Raw genomic sequence first — 18973 nt, forward strand, 5'->3', positions numbered from 1 at the left:
TCCGAGCTCCCGCTCGATTGGTTTCGCTGCTTAAAGCGCGACTAAGGTGTCCACTGCTTGTTAACGAGGGACGACGGTGACGGCGACGCCACGAAACGCAGAAACGGGCGCCAAAGTGCTGCGCTCTAAAACAATGCTGAGATCATCATCACCATCGTCAAGAAGAGACGCTGTAATGAAGGGCTCCGTTAATGTAGACAACTTGGGGTTCTTTAACGTGCACTGACATCGCACAGCACACGGGCCTCTAGAATTTTGCCTTCATCGAAATTCAGCTGAGTTGCTTTGGAACGTTAAACCCCAATAAACCAAACCAATAAACCAACCAACTCAGTAGATGATGATGATCTGCTTTATAGTTGTTCACGCCGATTCGAAAACTATAGTAGGATACAACTTAAAAAAACAGCAGTTGCTAACACTGGGCCGCGGTCCGCAGCGTCCTGTATTTCTCCGCTGGCCAATCGCAATATTAAACGTAATCAGCTTTCTAATTTTTCACTTTGTCAAACAATCCATGTATCAAAATTCTAGAGCTCATAATTTTTTCTCGTTCAGCTTCTTGATTTCGTAACAAGATGCGTTTAAGCAGCAGACTACTTTTTCGTCGTGGAGGAATTCTGCGCGCGGAGGCTGAATGTGGGCGGAGCTTCACTGCAGACTTAAGTTGTATCCGGCTATAGCTGCTTGAGCAGCGCATTCGTCACACGGGCCTTAAGCGTTGCACTTGTGGGAGCGCCTATAGACTTGTGAATGCTGCCGCCAGCTACGAGGCTACCTCTTTCAGGTAAGAATAGCTATTCATTAACAGCGTTTGTTCCCGCTTCGTAGCTTTTTCTCTTGTCGAAATGCTCTTGTTTAACCTAATGTTATTTTATTCTGCAGTTTTAAGAGACAAGAGGACCTTGCGTGTCCCGGCTCTGGATCTAGGCTTGGCAGTGCATTCATTTCCTGTAGACGGTACGGCTCAGACTGAGGTAAGTCAGTGAGCACCTATTATGGTCAGCTCTTAAAGGCCGCATTCAGCCAAAGGAATACCTAAACGAGGAAAAGTACCGGTTGGAAAAGGTTCATCCCAAAAACGCATGCAGCTTGCACTGGTTAGGATATGCGACCATCAGAGCGTTTGTAATATTTTTAATCTCTGGGTACTGAGCGATAATTCTGTAGTTAGCCTACAGAAACCCGTTTCTAATATACTCAGGCTATGCTGCGCGTGAGAGGAAAGGGGCTTCCGTTGAAATCATGGGCACTGTATCGTTAACTCTTTTAGCTGGAATTAAGCTTTGTCCATTTCGACCACAAAGTTTCTTATTTCTCCTCAGTTCCATGGAGATCGGATGCTAGTTTTCTGTAGAGGATGAAGTGCAAATATCTTTGCGAGGTGCGCGAAAAATCGTCAAGGGATTATTAGGTGTGGTGCGTCAACAGCGGAGCGCTGCACGTGCCAGCCCAGCGTTGCGCGTGTGAGAATGGTGATTGCAAGGCGACGACGACGCGAGCACAATGAGCGGTGAGCAGACGCGCGAACGAACCGAGGTGTGAAGGGAGAAAGCGCAGCGGAGGTCGGAGATTCGAGCGTGGAGGTGGCATGTGATGGACTGTTGGTCCCTGCTGTCGAAAGGCCGCCTCTGGTCTCCTGCGTTAAGCATACGGCGTTTCTTGACGCCGTCGACGGGTATTGGGTATGCGTCTCCTGCTACTGCCGAATTCCTGGGCCTGCTGACAGGAGTCCACCGGCGTCTTCTTGTGGCCCTCTCCACTCCTACTACACCCTGGTTCCCCTCCGCTGCTTGAACGCAACGCATGCGACGCGTCGCAGGTCATCCACCCGCGTACGCCCTGTCTGCAAAGCATCCCCGCTTCGCCTGGGACGCTCAAGAACTGGCTGTCTCATTCCTTAACCTGTAGTGTCGTGCGTGTGTTGAGTGTGTGTGTTGAAGGGAAAGCTTCACTACGCTAGGTAAAGCCAGTTTCGCCGTGGCCGCAAGCTTGACCTTGAAATGACCTTAATAGCCAAAGCCCATGCCAGGTAGCCAACAGATAAAGCAAAGGAAAGGAAATGCACATAACTGGACCCCTGGCACAGAATATCTGTGGCATTCGGCTCGCAGCCTTCGGGCTGCGGCCGTGTATCTTTTTTTTCAGCCAGCGACCGTTCCTGCGGACGCGGTTGTTGCGACGCGCGTCTTTACTCTCTCTCTTACTCTGTCATCTTATCTTTGAACTCTCTCCTATCTGCACGTGGCAGCGGTGGTGGCTCTGCAGGAGCCAGTTGGCAGGCCCGTGCACTTTTCCTTTTCATTCTTCTCTCAGTCGCAACCAACCAACCAAACCTCAGTCGTGCTTTAAGCAACGTGGCGTGTCGGTAGCGAAACATGCGCTTTGCATGCGTTGGCATTGACAACGTTGTGGCAGAAACGCGGCACTGAAGCCGTAGGCCGTCAGCAGTCATTGTGCTCGTTGGCGTTGGCGTTGACAGCGTTTTGCACTCCGATGCGCATAACTGGCTCTGGGTCAGTGGACGCCTGAATAGCGCTTTGAGGTACGTGGTAGGGGCTGCATGCGTTAGTGCTGGCAAAGTTGTGGCAGACACGCGGCACTGGAGCACTAGGCCGCAGCGTTCATTGGGCGAGCAAACACTCACGATAAACCATGGGCGCGTATTGTTGCCCGAAACGCCATACCATCCGCTCTCTAATCAGAGTCGAGTAGTTGAACCACAGCCAATTTTCCTTGAGTTTTTATTTATTATTGCCTTTTTACTTTTAAATTATAAACAGGACTTCGTTTTGTTTTCTTTCGTGTGTCTCGTTCGAAACCTGCACGGGCCAGCGTTCCCAATCCACAGTTGGGGACGCGTTCCGAGAATTCGCGCAATTATCAGGAGTAGCCTTTAACATCAGGCGTTTCGTAATCGATTTTCCCTGATTTATTTGGGGATATGGTGAAGTTGTACGTAGTTTTCACTGCAATGAAGGCATTGGCGTAAAATGTTTACGCCGCTTTTAGGGCAACTTGGAGCATCTTCACAGATTCCTATTTATTTTTTCGTTTGGTCATAATACTCCGTTCAATTATATGCGCTGAAATTAATGGCGAAAACATTTCCATAAATCTTTGTTCGTTTCCATAACACCGTTATTTATCGATAAACCATGACTACTTCTTTTATTATTCACTAAGAGAATATCTCTTCACAGGAAAAGCCCCTTCTCTATTTCATGCCAGGATGCTAGTCTCACGGTGATCTAAAGTTCAGCTGTCGCATACCGTGAGCATTCACAGTTGCATCGACTTCAGAGGCGAGAAACCTCTGCCACGCTGCTTCAGAGCGTTTTCCGCCGCAGGTTGAGTGATGGAAGGGGCACCTTCTGATTCAAGGCCAAAATATATGTGCGTGATCGATGTCGGTGTTTGTTTGTAAAATTGGGTCTGTAAACTGTGAACAACACGAAAATATGGTTAGCGGATCGGGCTTTTGCGAGCCTTTTCACGAGCCGACTAACTATCTTGTTCAGGTAGCCCCGTATTATCCAGTAAGCGATGACGCCCGTCTTTCTTTTATTTCAATCAAATTCACCGATGGATGAGGTGTCAAAAGAATATTCCCTTGTTGAGACAAAACTTGCAAGGGTTGTAGGAGAAGTGGCCAGGATTTTACCCTTGATATGGGTTGAGAAACTGTCTACATGAGCTGTTACCTCGCATTTCAAAACTGTAACTGCTAGTGTCCAGCGCGTCTGCTTGTTTTACATGTTGGGCGCAGTTGACTGTTTTGATACCTTTTTCGATTCAGACTAAGCAAGCAACCATTGAACCGGTGCCCAAGGTCTCGTACGAAGCACGTGTAGAAGCTTTAGGTAGACTTGGGGACACCAGGGACTGTAGCCAACACCGGAGGCGTTCTGTGACACTCGTGGCTAACGCTGCCAGCATGGTATCGACTCAACCAAGTCGCAATGGGTGTAAGCGCCGCAGGAAATATCGGTAACCTACCGTGAGTGATAAGGAGTTCTACCGGCGTGTGACTTCATTTCCGGCTTGTATATGTAGGACAAGGTCTCAAGCTTCACGGCCTAAACAATGCTTTTATGTTTTTCGCGTGAGTGGTATTTTCCACGTACGCTTCTGAAGTGGTGCGTCGCACTTGCGTCCAGGAACTCGCACGCGAGTCTTCGCACAATATCTTTCCAGGAATTCGTAAACGTGATTACGCTTCGTAAAATATCTACTCTGCAGATTACATATGACTGAAATGTTCCCTGTTCCCCTCATGATGTTGCTTACTGCATGAGTCTAGATTGCTTGCCGTAAATTTTAAGCCGCATGATGTCTGTGCAATTTTATTATTTCTCCTTTTGTTATTTTTGTGTCCTCTGCATCTATTTTATTACATTCATTTGCATCAGTTGTTTATATCTTTGTGTGCAGATTTTTTTACATTTCTTCTTAATGTCTTCATTTACACTAGTCAAATATTTTCAATTCCAAGTTTTGCGGCGGAACTTCCTGGATATGAAACTATGAAACACATAAATTTGGGCCGAGCTCCCCACATATTAGAATATCACAAAAACAAAAAAAGATTTTGTCGAATAATCTAACCAGGTTTGGGCATGCGGCAAAATGAGACAATTGCTTTGCCGTACTCTTGTAACGCACATTTCTGTGGGGTACTAGAAAGAGACTCTCCTGAAGGTCACTACAGTTTCGCCTAAAATATGCCCTTTCTCCTTTCGCTAAGCTGTGTGTAACGCTACTGCTATTGACACAGAAAAATTTACATCGGAGGTTGCCTACACAGTTAGGTTTTATCTCGCCCTTTTTAAGCACGCTTTCTTCAAACACTGATGCACTAAAGCCATATTCAAAGAAAAGTTTCATTGGGACTCGCATTCCCCTCGAATATCCACTGTTTGAATTGGAAATGCTGCTCCGAGGAAATACGTCCTACTCTCGTTGTTGTAGCATCACATTGTCGTCTCTCCTGCCAGAAAAAAAAAAAGAATTTCGAGATCTTTCAGCTTACCCGACTCCAACCCTGAGATCACTCACGGTTTCTATTGCACCCCCAGTGAGCGTTGCCATCATCACTGCCTTTTGGGTGGCGGACAGTACCCGAGGTTCTGGCTCAGTGATCGCGGGCTCCGTGTCCACCAGGCGATGGCTCACGTGCAGGGCGCACCGGTCGAAACTCTGCGGGCCACATCACGTGCTCGTAGAGCGCCATCGTCGACGGATGTGTTCAAAGACGTGCAGCCTTCGGCGCTCTCACCGGATCCCCGCATGTGGCAACCGCTGCTGGTAAGTGCACACGGGAGTGGCGAGCACGGGAAGTTCTTTCAAACGAATTTGGGGCCGAAAGTTGCGAATGCGTTTTACTGGTTCAAATGTAGAATCTCATCCGATAAAACTCTAGACAGCATAGGTGGTCGGCCGCGATAAACAGATGAAAGGCAACGCCATATCATATGTGTAAGTGTGTCCCCAGGAGAACTCCCAGCCGTTTGTTGAGATGATCGTTGCTCTGAGCTCCATTACTAGGCATGCGCAGACATCCCGAAGAATACGAAATAGAATACAAAAATTTTGGCTATTAACGCAGCTAGGATTTTTTGAATTTAATATTAGTCTTCGATAGTTTCTGATAAGTAGACAGACAAATGTCACCTTTACATCGTAACCATCTCATGATTCGTCCAGTGTAGAAAATGTGGTGGTTTCTTCATCCTTCCGTACCTTCCGTGACCCTGATTTTTTTCCTTTTTGAAAAAAGACCTTAAGCGCACTGAGGCAGCATGGCGAATGGCACAAACAGTGACGAACGGCAGCGGTCATGCGTTTCGGCTCGGGTGTGCGGAATAACTGGCGCCAGGAGCGCGCTCAGCAGTTGGTCACAAGAGACATCAACGACGCCGCGGAATGCAGGAACGAGCTAAAATCAGCTGCGCTCTAAAATAACAAGCTGTAATTGTACTTAAATGTCTTTCTAGCAATATTTGCCTCATCTGTAGAAAAGCTGAAACAGCTAGTGAGCTGCTCTCACATCTCGGATTAGGAAGTAACCTAATCGTCGGCAAGAATAGCTTTTTAGCGGGAGGGAGCTCTCGGATCCTTCTAGCACTCAGTGAGATCCACCACTCTCTCTAGGGCTCCCTGACTTCATTTAAGTTGATTCATACAGTTTTAGAGGTCAGATAGGGGTTTCTGAGTCACATAACGCTCGAAGAGAACCTTGTTGTTTTGTTTAATGGGGAGGGAGTCCTCGACTGCGAGAAAGGTATCCAGTGGCGCGAGTCCTCTGAGTCCTCTCGAGATTTTTCCCGGCCTTTAATCGCCTTCCAGTCGCGCACGCTTACACAGTGGACGCGGCTCTGTACAAGGAAGATGATGTGGAGTGATGAACTACAAGTACTTAGCGAGCACAGTAGCAGCTGAATCCGAGTCTCATCACACATTATGTATGACTGTTTTTAAAACACAGTTCTCTGGCGCCGGTTCTTGCAATTCGAGGCGTCGCCGTTTTCCCTCGTAACCACCTCCGCTGCCGGGGCAACGCGCTGCTCTAGCTGCGCGCGCTCCTGCCGCCATTTCTCCCGCACGCCCAAGCCAAAACGCATGACAGCCGCCGTCGCCACGTTCACTTGAATCGCTAGCAGCGTCATCGGCATCAATCAGTCACTCAACGCAGAACAGGGCATTGGTGCGGAAAGTCGAGCATATATCCATCTATTTCTCCGACCACAAAGCTCCCTTCATGACAATCTAGAACTGTTAGTGGAGTGTTTCTTGAAGGAATATGTGTGAAAAACAAGCTGTCTGTAATTGCAGATAAATGTCCTGCTCTAATTCTTTGCCTCAATCTATCGAAAAGCTTGCTAATCCAAAACAAATTTTGCATCAGGAAGTTACGTATTAGTCAGCAATTTTTTGATCCGGAGATATCTCAACGAAGGGGTGAGATTGTTGCATCCTAGGAACCAAGCATTTCCCTGCGCGAAACCTGGAAGCATCCTGCACTGCTGTTTGGCTGCTAAGTGTAAAAAATGTTCTGAATGTCTTCGGATTATTTAGTTCGTGAAAATATACCAAGTAGCTTGACAGCCGCCGTCAGGCATATATGTCAATAGTCTTGCGAGCCAGTTGCTTGTAACAATTTAAACCCATGAAATTCGATTTAAAAACTGCTTCTACGCGCTGCTTGCACTTTGACTTTTCATTTTGTTCCATTCTGCATAGCTGCAGGGCAGATTACTTGAGACTGAGGTTACCTTCTCATCATTCAAGACCGCGTGCATCTAAGTCTACGGTGAGACCTAACGGTGTTTTGCCGCTTATATGACTGCAGTTGTAATAAGTGGTTAGTTAGAGCGTGTTTTTATATTCCTATACCATGAGCCTCAATTTTACCCTTGCGTCCCAGGTACGAGCACCGCCAGATGCGTTCCAGTGGCTGCCTGCGGGGCGCACCCCGTAGATGCGTGCCGCATTACGAGCTGAAGGCTAGTTGGGTTGGCGTCGCTCCCGAGTCAAAACACCACTTCCGCTCGATGCGCGTGGGATATTTTCAAGCTCAGGCGAGCTGAACGTCGGTGCGCTGCTCGGCGAACTCATATGGCGTGCGAGCCCCAGAAATGGGACTGGCATCGCCCAACCACGAAGACGGAGCAAGTGCGCGCATCTTCCGGTGGTAAAATAAAATTCGTTATGATGCACACAGTCTCTGATTGCATAGAACAAGCCACACAAACGTTATGAAGTAAGTCTAGAAAATGTCGCATTTTGCACAATGCCACACATTTAAGGATCATTTGAATGTGCGTGAGCAAGTACTTGACATATTTCGGTGGTGAGTTGTCACTCAGTAGTGAATTGAGAGTTTCGTCTGTTGCGCTACCAAAGGTCAACGAACGGCTGAACAAAAACACTCCTGTCTATATTGCGAACTATTACTGCTTAAAGTAGAGCCATGTGGAAAGCGCTTGCTCATAATTTGTCGATAATGATAATGATAACGGTATGGGACGTTGGTATTAAGTAAAGTTTGGACAGTTTGTCGTTTAGCCGGTAATAAATAAAATATCAAGAAAAAAAAACGCCTGTTCCAAGAAGGCAGATTATGTGCCTTCCCTCTGCTTTCCGAGATCTCGTTCCATTCGTTTCGCAGCTTAAAGCGCGACTAAGGTGTCCATTACGAGGTTACGAGGGACGACGGTGACGGCGACGCCGCAAAACGCAGAAACGGACGCCAAAGGGCGGCGCTCTGGTTTGGTTTGGTTTGGTTTATGGGGGTTAACGTCTTAAAGCGACTAAGGCTATGAGAGACGCCGTAGTGGAGGGCTCCGGAAATTTCGACCAGCTGGGGAAATTTCGACGAGCACAGTACACGGGCCTTTAGAATTTCTCCTCCAAAGAAATTCAAAGGTTGCGCTCAAAAAGAATGGTGAGATTATCATCACCATCGTCAACTCAGTTGATGATGATGATTATTTCCTTTGTCGTTGTTCACGCCGATTCGAACACTACCTGCTTGAGCAGCGCATTCGTCACACGCGCCTTGTGCGTTCCTCTTGCGGTAGCGCCTAGCCTTCTGAATGCTGCCGCCATCTACGAGGCTACCTCCTTCAGGTAAGAATAGCTTCACATTAACAGCGCTTGTTCCCGCTTGGTACCTCTTTTCCTTGACGAAATGATCTTTAGGCCAATTTTATTTTATTTTGCAGCCAGAAGAGAGAAAAATTACGAGGAACTTTAGCGGCTAAAGTGGTGAAAGGCGAAAGCCTCAGTGCTGCATTCTGCTACGCGATTGTTCACTTCACATTCTGTTGGTACATTAATTAACTGCCAATTAAGGACACTTAGTCTTTGTCTTTAGGAGTGGAAGGCGGCAGGATGTTGTAGCGCTGCCAGGTAGACCAGAGAACGCCACCACCCGTTCGGCGCGATGCGTTGCACTTTGAACGCAACGCTTTTTAAAGAAAAGGAAATAGCGCTGTAATTCTCTGTCATCTCGGTGGACACCTGAACCACACCGTACAGGAAGGGAGGAAGTGGAGTGAACGAAGAAAGAGAAAGAGGGGCTGTAATGAAGCAAATTGAAATAGTATTTGAGGAAAGGAAATTACGCAGTAATTGTCTCACATATCTCGGTGGACACCAGTCGAAAATTTTATTTGAGGAGAGGAAATTGCGCTGAAACAGTCTCTCATATTGATACCAATCAAAGTTCGCGCGCAGTGACGTCACGACCATTTCGACTAATTTGAAACGCGGACAAGTTTGCTAACACGTCTTGGTGACGACAGTATGAGCCATTAAAGGCTTTCGCCTTAATAGGATCTTGCGTGTCCCGTCTCTGGATCTAGGCTTGCCTGTTCATTGATTTCCTGTAAAAGGTACGGCGCAGACTAAGGTAAGTCAGTGACCACCTATTCTGGTCAGCTCTTAAAGGCCACTTTCATCCAACGGAATACGTAATAAACGGGAAAAAGCATCGGTTGGAAAAGGATCATCCTAAAAGCGCGTTCTGCTTACGCAGCTGGTTATGGCATGAGACCATCTGAGCGTCTGTAATATTTTCAGTCTTTCGGTACTCCGCGATAATTAGTGTAGTTATCCTAGAGTAAGGCGTTTCTAATATATTCCAGCCATGCTGCTTGAGAGAGGAACGCGGCATCCGGTTAAATCATGCGCATTGTATCGTTCGTTCTCTTTCAGGTGGCATTAAGCTTTGTCCATTTCGACCACAAACTTCATTTCTGGTCACTTCCTTGGAAATCAGGTTCTAGTGTCCTGTAGAGGATGAAATGCAAATATATTTGTGAGGTGCGCAACAAATCGTAAGGGAATATGTAAGTGTAGTGCGTCGACAGTGGTGCGTCGACAACGAAGCGCTGCATGTGCCAGCCCAGCATTGCGCGTGTGCATGCGCGAATGGTGATTGCAAGGCGACGACGACGAAAAGTGTGGTGAGCTCGAGGAGCGGTTAGCTGAGGGCGACGAAACCGAGGTGTAAAGGGAGACATCGTCGCAGAGGTCAGAGACTGAAGCGTGGAGGTGGCAGGTGATGGACTGTGAGTCCATGCTGCTGAAGGGCCCCCTTTGGTCACCTGCATTAAGCCTACGGCTTTTCGTGACGCTGTCGACTGATCGCGGCAATGCGTCTCCAGCTATTGCCAAATTCCTGGGGCTGCTGACGGGAGTCCACCGGCGTCTCATTGTGCTCCTCTCCACTCCTACTACACCCTGGTTCCCCTCTGCCGCTTCCTTGAACGCAGCGCCAGCGACGCGTCCCAGGTCATCCACCCGCGTCCGCCCTTTCTTCAAAGGATCCGCGCTTCGCCTGGGACGCTCAAGAACTGGTGGTCTCATTCCTTTAACCTGTAGTGTCGTGAGCGTGTTGAGTGTGTGTGTGTAGAAGCGAAGGCTTCACTACGCTAGGTAAAGCCAGCTTCGCCGTGGCCACAAGTTTGACCTTGAAATGACTTTCATAACCAAAGCTCATGCCACGTTGCCAACACATAAAGTAAAGGAAGGGAAATGCGCATGACTGGCCCTCTGGGACAGTAGACACTTCAGTCGTGCTTTAAGCTTCGTGGTGGTAGTTACAGATTAGCACTGCATGCGTTGGCATTGACAACTTTGTGGCAGAAACGCGACACTGAATCCAAAAGCCATCGGCGTTCATTGTGGTCAGTGGCGTTGATGTTTTAAGGAAAGGAAGTGCGCATAATTGGCTCCCTGGGTCAGTGGACGCCTGAATCGGGCTTTGAGGTAGGTGGGGTGATGAGAGAGAGACGTGAGCTGCATGCTTTAGCGCTGACAACGTTGTCACCAACACACATCCCTGCAGCAATAGGCCGCAGCGTTCATTTGTCGACTAAATTCTCTCGATCAACTATGGGCGCGTATTGTTACCCGAAACGCCATACCAGCCGCTCTCTAATCAGATTCGAGTAGCAGAACCGCAGTCCATTTTCTCCGAGTTTTATTTATTATTACCTCTTTACTTTTAAATTAGAAACTTAGAAACATGGCTTCGTTTTGTTTTCTTTTATCTGTCTCGTTCCAACCTACTCGCGCTAGCGTTCCCCGTCACCTGTTGGGGCGCGTTTCGAAAATTCGCGCAATTGTCAGGATTTAGCCTTTCACATGAGGCGTTTTGTAATCAATTTTCCCTGATTTATTTGTGGAAATAGTGAAGCTGTACACAGTTTTCACTGCAATGAAGGTGTTCACGTTAAATGTTTCCGCCGTTTTTACGGCAGCCTAGAGCATCTCTATAGATTACTTTTTTTTTCCGTTGCTGATAATACTCCGCTCTGTTATATGCGCTTAAATCAATAGTGAAAACATTTCCATAAATCCTATATGCGCTTAAATCAATAGTGAAAACATTTCCATAAATCCTTTTTCTTTTCGATAACAAAGTTATTTCTCAATAAACCATGATTACTTCTTTTATTGGTCATTAAGAGAATATCTCTTCACGAGAAAAGCGCCTTCTCAACTTCAGACCAAGATGCTAGACTGACGGTGCTCTCAGGTTGAATAAGCTGTCTCATATCGTCAGCATTCACAGTTGCTTCGACTTCAGAGGCGAGGAACCTCTGCCCCGCTGCTTCGTGGCATTTTCAGCTGCGAGTTGAGTGGTTGAAGGGGCACCTTTCTGGCTTCAGTGCTAAAAGATATGTGCGTGACGATGTCCATGTTTCTCAACTATCTTGTTCAGGTAGCCCTGTAGTATACAGTAAGTGATCACACCCGTCTTTCTTTTATTTCAATCAAATTCACTGATAGATGAGGTGTCAAAAGAATATTCACTTGTTGTCACGTCCAAACTTACAAGGGTCAGGGTGGTAGGCGAAACGGCCCGGTTTTTCACTTGAGATTGGTTCAGAGACTACGTATACCTGAGCTTTTATCTCACCGACGGCAATCATTTCAAAACTGCAACCGATAGTGTTATGCGCGTGTACATGTTATGCATGCAGTGCGCAATTAACTGTTTTGGTACGATTTTTCAATTCAGATTGATCAAGCAGCTATGGACGGAGATCTCAAGGTCTCGTACGAAGCACGGGTAGAAGCTTTAGGAAGACTTGGGGATACCAGCGACTGTACCCGTGACCGGAGCTGTTCTGTGCAACTCGTGGCTCACGCTGCCAGCATGGTATCAACTCAACCAAGTTGCTATGGGTGTGAACGACGCAGGAAATATGGGTAAGCTACCCTAATTCATAACGTATACGGGTGTGTGTCTCAAGCTTCACGGCCTAAACACTACTTTTATGTCTGTCACGAGAGCGGTATTTTCATCGTACGCTTCTCCAATGGCGCGTCGCACTTGCGTCCAGGATTTCGCGCGCCAGTCTTTCTACAATATCTCCCAGGAATCCTTAAACGTGATTAGGCTTCATAAGGTATCTCCTCTGCTGGTTACTTATGCCTGCAAAGAGAGGTATTCCTAACTTCCATTATTTACAGCAAGATTACATAACAGGTCATGCAAGGATCTCTTGCCTGTTCCCCTCATGCTGTTGCTGACTGCATGAGTCTACATTGCTTGCCGGAAATTTTCATCCATACGAGATCTGTGCAATATTATTATTTCCCCTTTTGTTGTTTTTGTGTCCTGTGCATCTAATTTATTACCTACATCTGTATACCTTTGTGTACTGATTTCATATTTGTTTTTTATATGTCTTACAGCTACATCAGTCAATTATCCCCATTTTCAGATTTTGCAGCGGAACATCCTCCATATGAAACTCAAAAATTTGGACCGAACTCCCCACATATTAATATATCACAAAAAGAAAAAAACAACGAAATTTTGTCAAACAATGCTATCTGTTTCGGGTGTGGCAAAATGTAAAAATTGCTTTCCCGTACTGTTGTAAGGCAGATTTATGTCGGATACTAGAAAGAGACTCTTGAAACCCACTAGAGCTGCGCCTGAAATATGATCTTGCTTCTCTTGCTAAGCTGTGTGTAACGCCGCTACGATTTACATGGCAGAGTTACATCGCAGTTTGCCTACACAGTTCGGTTTTTTCTCGCCCTGTTTTCGCACCCTTTCTTCAGACACTGATGCACTGAAGCGATATTCAAAGAAAAGTTTCATTGGGACTCGCATTCGGCTCGAATATCCACTCTCTGAATTGCAATTGTTGCTGCGAGGAAACACTGCCTACTCTCATTGGTGTAGCATAGACATTGTGTTCCCTCCTGCCAGAAAAAAGAAAGAATTTCGAGGTCTTTCAGCTTACCCGGCTCAAACCCTGAGATGACTCACGGTTTCTATTGCACCCGCAGTGAGCGTTGCCATCATCACTGCCCTTTGCGTGACGGACAATACACGAAGTTCTGGCTCAGTGATCGCGGGCTCCGTGTCCATCAGGCGTTGGCTCACGTGCAGGGCGCACCGGTCGAAACTCTGCACGGCACAACACGTGCTCGTGCAGCCCCATCGTCGACGGATGTGTTCGTGCAGCCTTCGGAACCCTCACCGGATCACTGCATGTGGCAGCCGGTGCTGGTAAGTGCACACGGGACTGGCGAACACGGGAAGTTCTTTCAAACCAATTTGGGGCCGCAAGTTGCGAATGCGTTTTCCTGGTTCAAATGTAGAATCTCATCCGATAAAACTCTAGACGGCATACGCGGCCGGCCGCAATAAACAGATGAAAGCCAACGCCATAGGATATGTGTAAGTGTGTCCTCACGAGAACTCCCAGGCATTTGTTGAGATGATCGTTGCTCTGAGCTCCATTACTAGGCGTGCGCAGACATCCCGAAGAATACCAAACAGAACACCAAATCTGTGGCTATTATCATAGAAAGGATAGATGTATGCCAGATTTAATATTTGTCTTCGACAGTTTCTGATAAGTAGACACACAAATGCCACCGTTACATCGTAATTATCACATGATTCGTCCAATGTTGAAAATGTCCTGGTGTCTTCGTCCTTACCCACCTTCCATGACCGAAATTTTTTTTTTTCCTTTTTAAATAAGCGCACTGAGGCAGCGTGGCGATCGGCGGGGGTCATGCGTTTCGGCTCGTGCGTGCGGGATAAATGGCTCTATACTCCGTTTCATACATAGCTGTCAACGCTGCCAAAGGTACGAAAGTAGTCCGCTGCAAAAAACAAGCAAAATGTATCCGTCCGCCTCGCGTCGTGGCTGAGTGGTACGAAGCGCGCGCCTTTCTGTTCATTTTACAAAGGGCCTAGGTTCGACTCCCGGCTCGGGTGGTTTTTTTATTTTTTTTATTTTTCTTAAAAGATTCATTAGGTAGAAACTCGAAACTGTCAAACTCTAATACCTACTTTGAAAAACACAGCGCTGTTTACTTGTCTCGAAGGGAAAAGGCAGTGTAGTGTATTGGCGACGGACGTGATTGCGAAGTGCTTTTCTCGGGTACTGAACGACTTTTTAGCATGCGGCACACAATGAATCATTGTGTGGTGATAGAATTCAGTGTGGCGTCGATTATTCGGAGCAGCCTCGGCTAGCGGCAACCTTGTATTGATCGGTGTACTCGGCGGCTTTAAAGTGAGGAGCGTCTGACTCGGGTCTCCTCTTTGAGCTGTTGTCACAAGGAAAATTCTTTGAAGTCCTTCCGGTCGTAGTAATGTTTTGTATTAGATGTCGGATTCGGTGTGTTATGGGAGTGAGCTAGTGCGGCGAGATGGGGATTGTTGAAAGCTCTGCATTTTTAGGCCCTGAGCAGCGATTCCGCTGCACAGGCCATCGAACGCTTCGTCCTCAATGGAATGCCTTTAGCGAAAGAGACCTGCATGACGCCAAAAGAGCCAGAGTAGAGGGCGTGGATTTTTTTTTTTTTTGTGGCAGGAAAGAACTAGCGGGCTTTGGTTTGAATTTTTACAGCTTTTCGGGGCGCGCATAGCTTTCATATTTTGCGGAGGTTATCTTCGATGCCTCATCTATGCAGTGGGTTTGTTTTTAAAAAATGTGCGGACCTTCTTGAACCTCGCAACTGTCCGAGGGCTCACCCCGGTCATCTCGCCCACAGTTTCGAGAACTTCGCGCACAGTCTTCTCCGGGAAGCGCTTCCTTACGCTAGAGTAAACGTTGACAATAACCTGCTTGGAGTCTTTCGAAAATTTCGGAGACTTCACCTTGGAGAACAGGCGAGCAGGAGATGTTTGTGAAGCCGCAGTGGGCGAAGAAAACAAGCGAGTAGGCGATAGCGTTGCCATTTTCTCCATACTCGGAAACCGAAAGACGAACGCGGAAGACATCACCGGCCGGCCTAGCTGCGAAAACCTGATACAGGAGGAGCCGAAAAAAAACCAGAAAGCTAAGGCACTCTGTTTTGAAGAACATTAAATAAAAAGCAATCTTTTTGCAAAATAAAACACCATTATTATTATGCTGCAATATTAACCAAAAATAACTTTAATTTTGAGTTCATTACTCTTGTCACTTTCGACGCACCACATTACGATGCGGACGAGGAGCGCGAACAGGCGCCGTAGCCTTGGCTGCGTTGACAGCTATGTATGAAACGGAGTATAGTAGCGCTCTCTGCAGTTGGTTACAAGAGACAACGGCGACGCCGCGAAATGCAGGAACGAGCTAAAAACAGCTGCGCTCTAAAATAAGTTGTCTGTAACTGTACATTGCTAGCATTATTTTCCTCATCTATTGAAAAGCTCAAACAGCTGGTGAGCTGCGCTCACATCTCGCATTGGGAAGTAAAGTAATTGTCGGCGATTTTTTCGGTTAGTTAATGAGGCAATGACCGACGTGTTCCGCATGTGCACTTGAAAGACACCCAGTGAGATGCACCACTCTCTCTCTCCAGGGCTCACAGCCTTCTTTTAAATTAATTTATCCACAGTTTAAGAGGTCAACTAGGGGTCTCTCAGTCACATAAGGCTCGTAGATGACCTTGTTTAATGGGGAGGAGACTTCGACTGCGAGAAACGTGCGAGTCCTCTGAGTCTTCTCGAGATTTTTGCCGGCCTTTAATCGCCTTCCAGGCCCACAGGCTTACACAGGGGACGCGGCTCTTTACAAGGAAGATGATGTGGTGTGATGAACGACAAGTACTTAGCGAGCACAGTAGCAGCTGAATCGGACTGTCATCACACATTATATATGATCATTATTAAAGCGCAGTTCTCTGGCTATTGTTCTTGCGATTCGAGGCGTCGCCGTTGTTCCACGTAACCAGCTCCGCAGCCAGGGCAACGCGCTGCTCTAGCTGCGCGCGCCCCTGGCGCCATTTCTCCCGCACGCCCAAGCCAAAACGCACGACAGCCGCCGTTCGTAACGTTCACTTGACTCGCTAGCAGCGTCAGCGGCATCAATCAGTCGCTGCTATCTCTTCGCCACTCAACGTAGAACCAGACATTTGTGCGGCAAGTGAAGCATATATTCATCTATTTCTCCGACCACAAAGCTTCCTTCGTGGCAATCAAGATCTGTTAGTGGAGTGTTTCTTGAAGAAGGAATGTGTTTGAAAAAAGGTTGTCTGTAATTGCACATACATGTCTTGCTCTAATTATTTGCCTCATTCTATGGAAAAGCTCAAACAGCTGATGAGCTGCGCACAAATTTCGCATTAGGAAGTAACGTAATAGTCAGCAATTTTTTGATCCGGAGACGTCTCAACGAAAGCGTGAGATTGTTGCATCCTAGGAACCCTGCGTGAAACCTGGAAGATGCCGGCACTGTTGTTTGGCTGCTAAGTGTAAACAATCGGCTGAATGTCTTCGGATTAGGTAGTTCCTGAAAATATACCAAGTAGCTTGACAGCCGCCGTCAGGCATATATGTCAACATTCTTGCGAGCCAGTTGCTGCTAACAACTTAAACCCATGAAAGTCTATTTGAAAACTGCTTCTACGCGCGGCTTGCACTTTGACTTTTGATTTTGTTCCATTCTGCATGGCTGCAGGGCAGATTACTTGAGATTGAGGTTACCTTCTCATCATTCAAGACCGCGTGCATCTAAGTCTAATGGATCACCTAACGCGGTTCTGCTTATATGACTGCAGTTGTGATAAGTGGTTAGTTATAGCGTGTTTTTATCTACCTATACCATGCGCCTAAATTCTACCCTTGCGTCTCAGGTACGAGCACAGCCAGATGTGTTCCAGTGGCTGCCTGCGGGGCGCACCCCGTAGATGCGGGGCGCCTTACGAGCTGAAGGCCGCCTGGGTCGGCGTCGCTGCGGAGTCAAAACACCACTTCCGCTCGATGCGCCTGGGAGGAGATGGCGTGCGAGCCCCAGAAAAGGGACTTGCATCGCCCAAGAACGAAGCCGGAGCACGTGCGCGCTATCTTCCGGTGGTAAATAAAATTCGTTATGATGCACACAGTCTCTGATTGCAAAGAACAAGCCACACAAACGTTATGAAGTAAGTCTAGTAAATGTCACATTTGGCACAATGCAACACATTGTGTGCGCGCAAGGACGAGGCGTATTTGTTTGTGATACGGGCGCTGCCCGGTCGTGACTCTTGCGGCCTTGGAAAGGCCGTGTGTGAACGAAACTGCAGGCTTGCTCTCCTTCCGCCGCATGCGCTGGCGTGAACCAGTGCAAGCACGGATAGACTGGTAAATTTGTGCTTGCTGAGCTCGGCTCGTGAAATGAATTGAGGACTAAATTCTGGGAGGTTAGTTAAAAATTAAAGGAAGACGAATCTGCGTGAGCAAGTACTTCACGTATTTCGGTGGTGAGTTGCCACTCAGTAGTGAATTGACAGTTTCGTCTGGTGCGCTACCAAAGGTCAACGAACGGCTGAACAAAAACACTCCTGGCGCCGTATTACGGAACTGTCAAAAATTTTGTCAATAGTTGACAGTGACTTCAAAATGGCGAAACGATGTGACGTCGATGCTTGACGCAAAATTGACGCAACGAGGAATCAGCCAATTACAGCAGATAGGCGCCCTGGAAGCATTGGTCTGCACGACGAGGGACCGTCGGCTACATTTTTGCTAAAAGAGTAAAGAAATGCAATCGTTAAAAATAATCATTTTATTTCGCCATACATTGTGCTTAAAGCTGAAATATATCAAGAAAAATAAGAAGCGCAAGAAGTTAGGCTATTAAATTTTGCTAGTGGGTGACTTGCTGTCGCGTGGATGCGCAGGCGGCGGTAAAACGTCAACAGGCCGCTATGCACGAAAACTGCTGTTCCACGCCTTGATACTGTTTTCTTACGCGGCGTCGAAAATCAAGGTACTGTGCTGTAGGTCTAAGTGCGCAGAAATCTACGAAGCCAACTTGTTAAAGTCTGTGTTGTTCGGCTTTTACGACCGATGACAAAACTGTCAAAGCGTGAAGCGTTGCAGTATGTGATGTGTGGTCGTCTGTTTCTTTTCCCTCGACCGGGAAACAGAAGACGACCACGAAGTGCGATTAGCAGGGGAAAATAAAGTTCTTTGCCAGCATAAGCATGTTTTATTTATGTGTAGCTGAGGCAGTGAGGTGACGTCGGCTGCGGAAGCTTGCATGAAAGCCTCCGGTCGCAAATAACCGCTGTGAACAAAGCACCCGCCGCTGCACCGAGAGCGCACTCGCACGCACGCCTCCCAGTTCATCGGTGAGTTCGTCGCACAGCCACACGGCAGCCTGCTTCTCCAGTCGAAAGAGGCGTCGGAACAGCTCGTCCGGCAAGTCAGTCAGTCAGTCAGTCAGTCAGTCAGTCAGTCAGTCAGTCAGTCAGTCAGTCAGTCAGTCAGTCAGTCAGTCAGTCAGTCAGTCAGTCAGTCAGTCAGTCAGTCAGTCAGTCAGTCAGTCAGTCAGTCAGTCAGTCAGTCAGTCAGTCAGTCAGTCAGTCAGTCAGTCAGTCAGTCAGTCAGTCAGTCAGTCAGTCAGTCAGTCAGTCAGTCAGTCAGTCAGTCAGTCAGTCAGTCAGTCAGTCAGTCAGTCAGTCAGTCAGTCAGTCAGTCAGTCAGTCAGTCAGTCAGTCAGTCAGTCAGTCA

At 47.4% G+C, this 18973-nt stretch overlaps 1 protein-coding gene across 3 annotated transcripts in view; it reads left to right on the forward strand.

Annotated features, from left to right (window-relative positions):
- The first annotated feature begins 586 nt into the window (after window positions 1–586).
- LOC149342661 (uncharacterized) overlaps window positions 587–18973 on the forward strand; it is an 86135-nt gene continuing 67748 nt past the window's right edge. Inside the window, exons 1-7 of one of the 3 annotated variants that reach the window (XM_089545135.1) lie at window positions 587–787; window positions 886–977; window positions 3800–3990; window positions 5079–5307; window positions 12035–12225; window positions 13321–13543; window positions 17113–17356. In XM_089545135.1, the coding sequence (XP_089401261.1) occupies window positions 754–787; window positions 886–977; window positions 3800–3990; window positions 5079–5307; window positions 12035–12225; window positions 13321–13543; window positions 17113–17166 (1014 nt within the window). In that variant the 5' untranslated portion in view covers window positions 587–753 and the 3' untranslated portion in view covers window positions 17167–17356. Of the gene's footprint in view, window positions 788–885; window positions 978–3799; window positions 3991–5078; window positions 5308–12034; window positions 12226–13320; window positions 13544–17112; window positions 17645–18973 lie in introns of those variants that run through there. The other 2 variants (XM_089545136.1, XM_089545134.1) reach the window with 2 other exon arrangements.

The sequence above is a fragment of the Amblyomma mixtum genome, chromosome 5 (genome assembly GCF_055824585.1).
Source record: "Amblyomma mixtum isolate Tamu chromosome 5, ASM5582458v1, whole genome shotgun sequence".
Classification (NCBI taxonomy): domain Eukaryota; kingdom Metazoa; phylum Arthropoda; class Arachnida; order Ixodida; family Ixodidae; genus Amblyomma; species Amblyomma mixtum.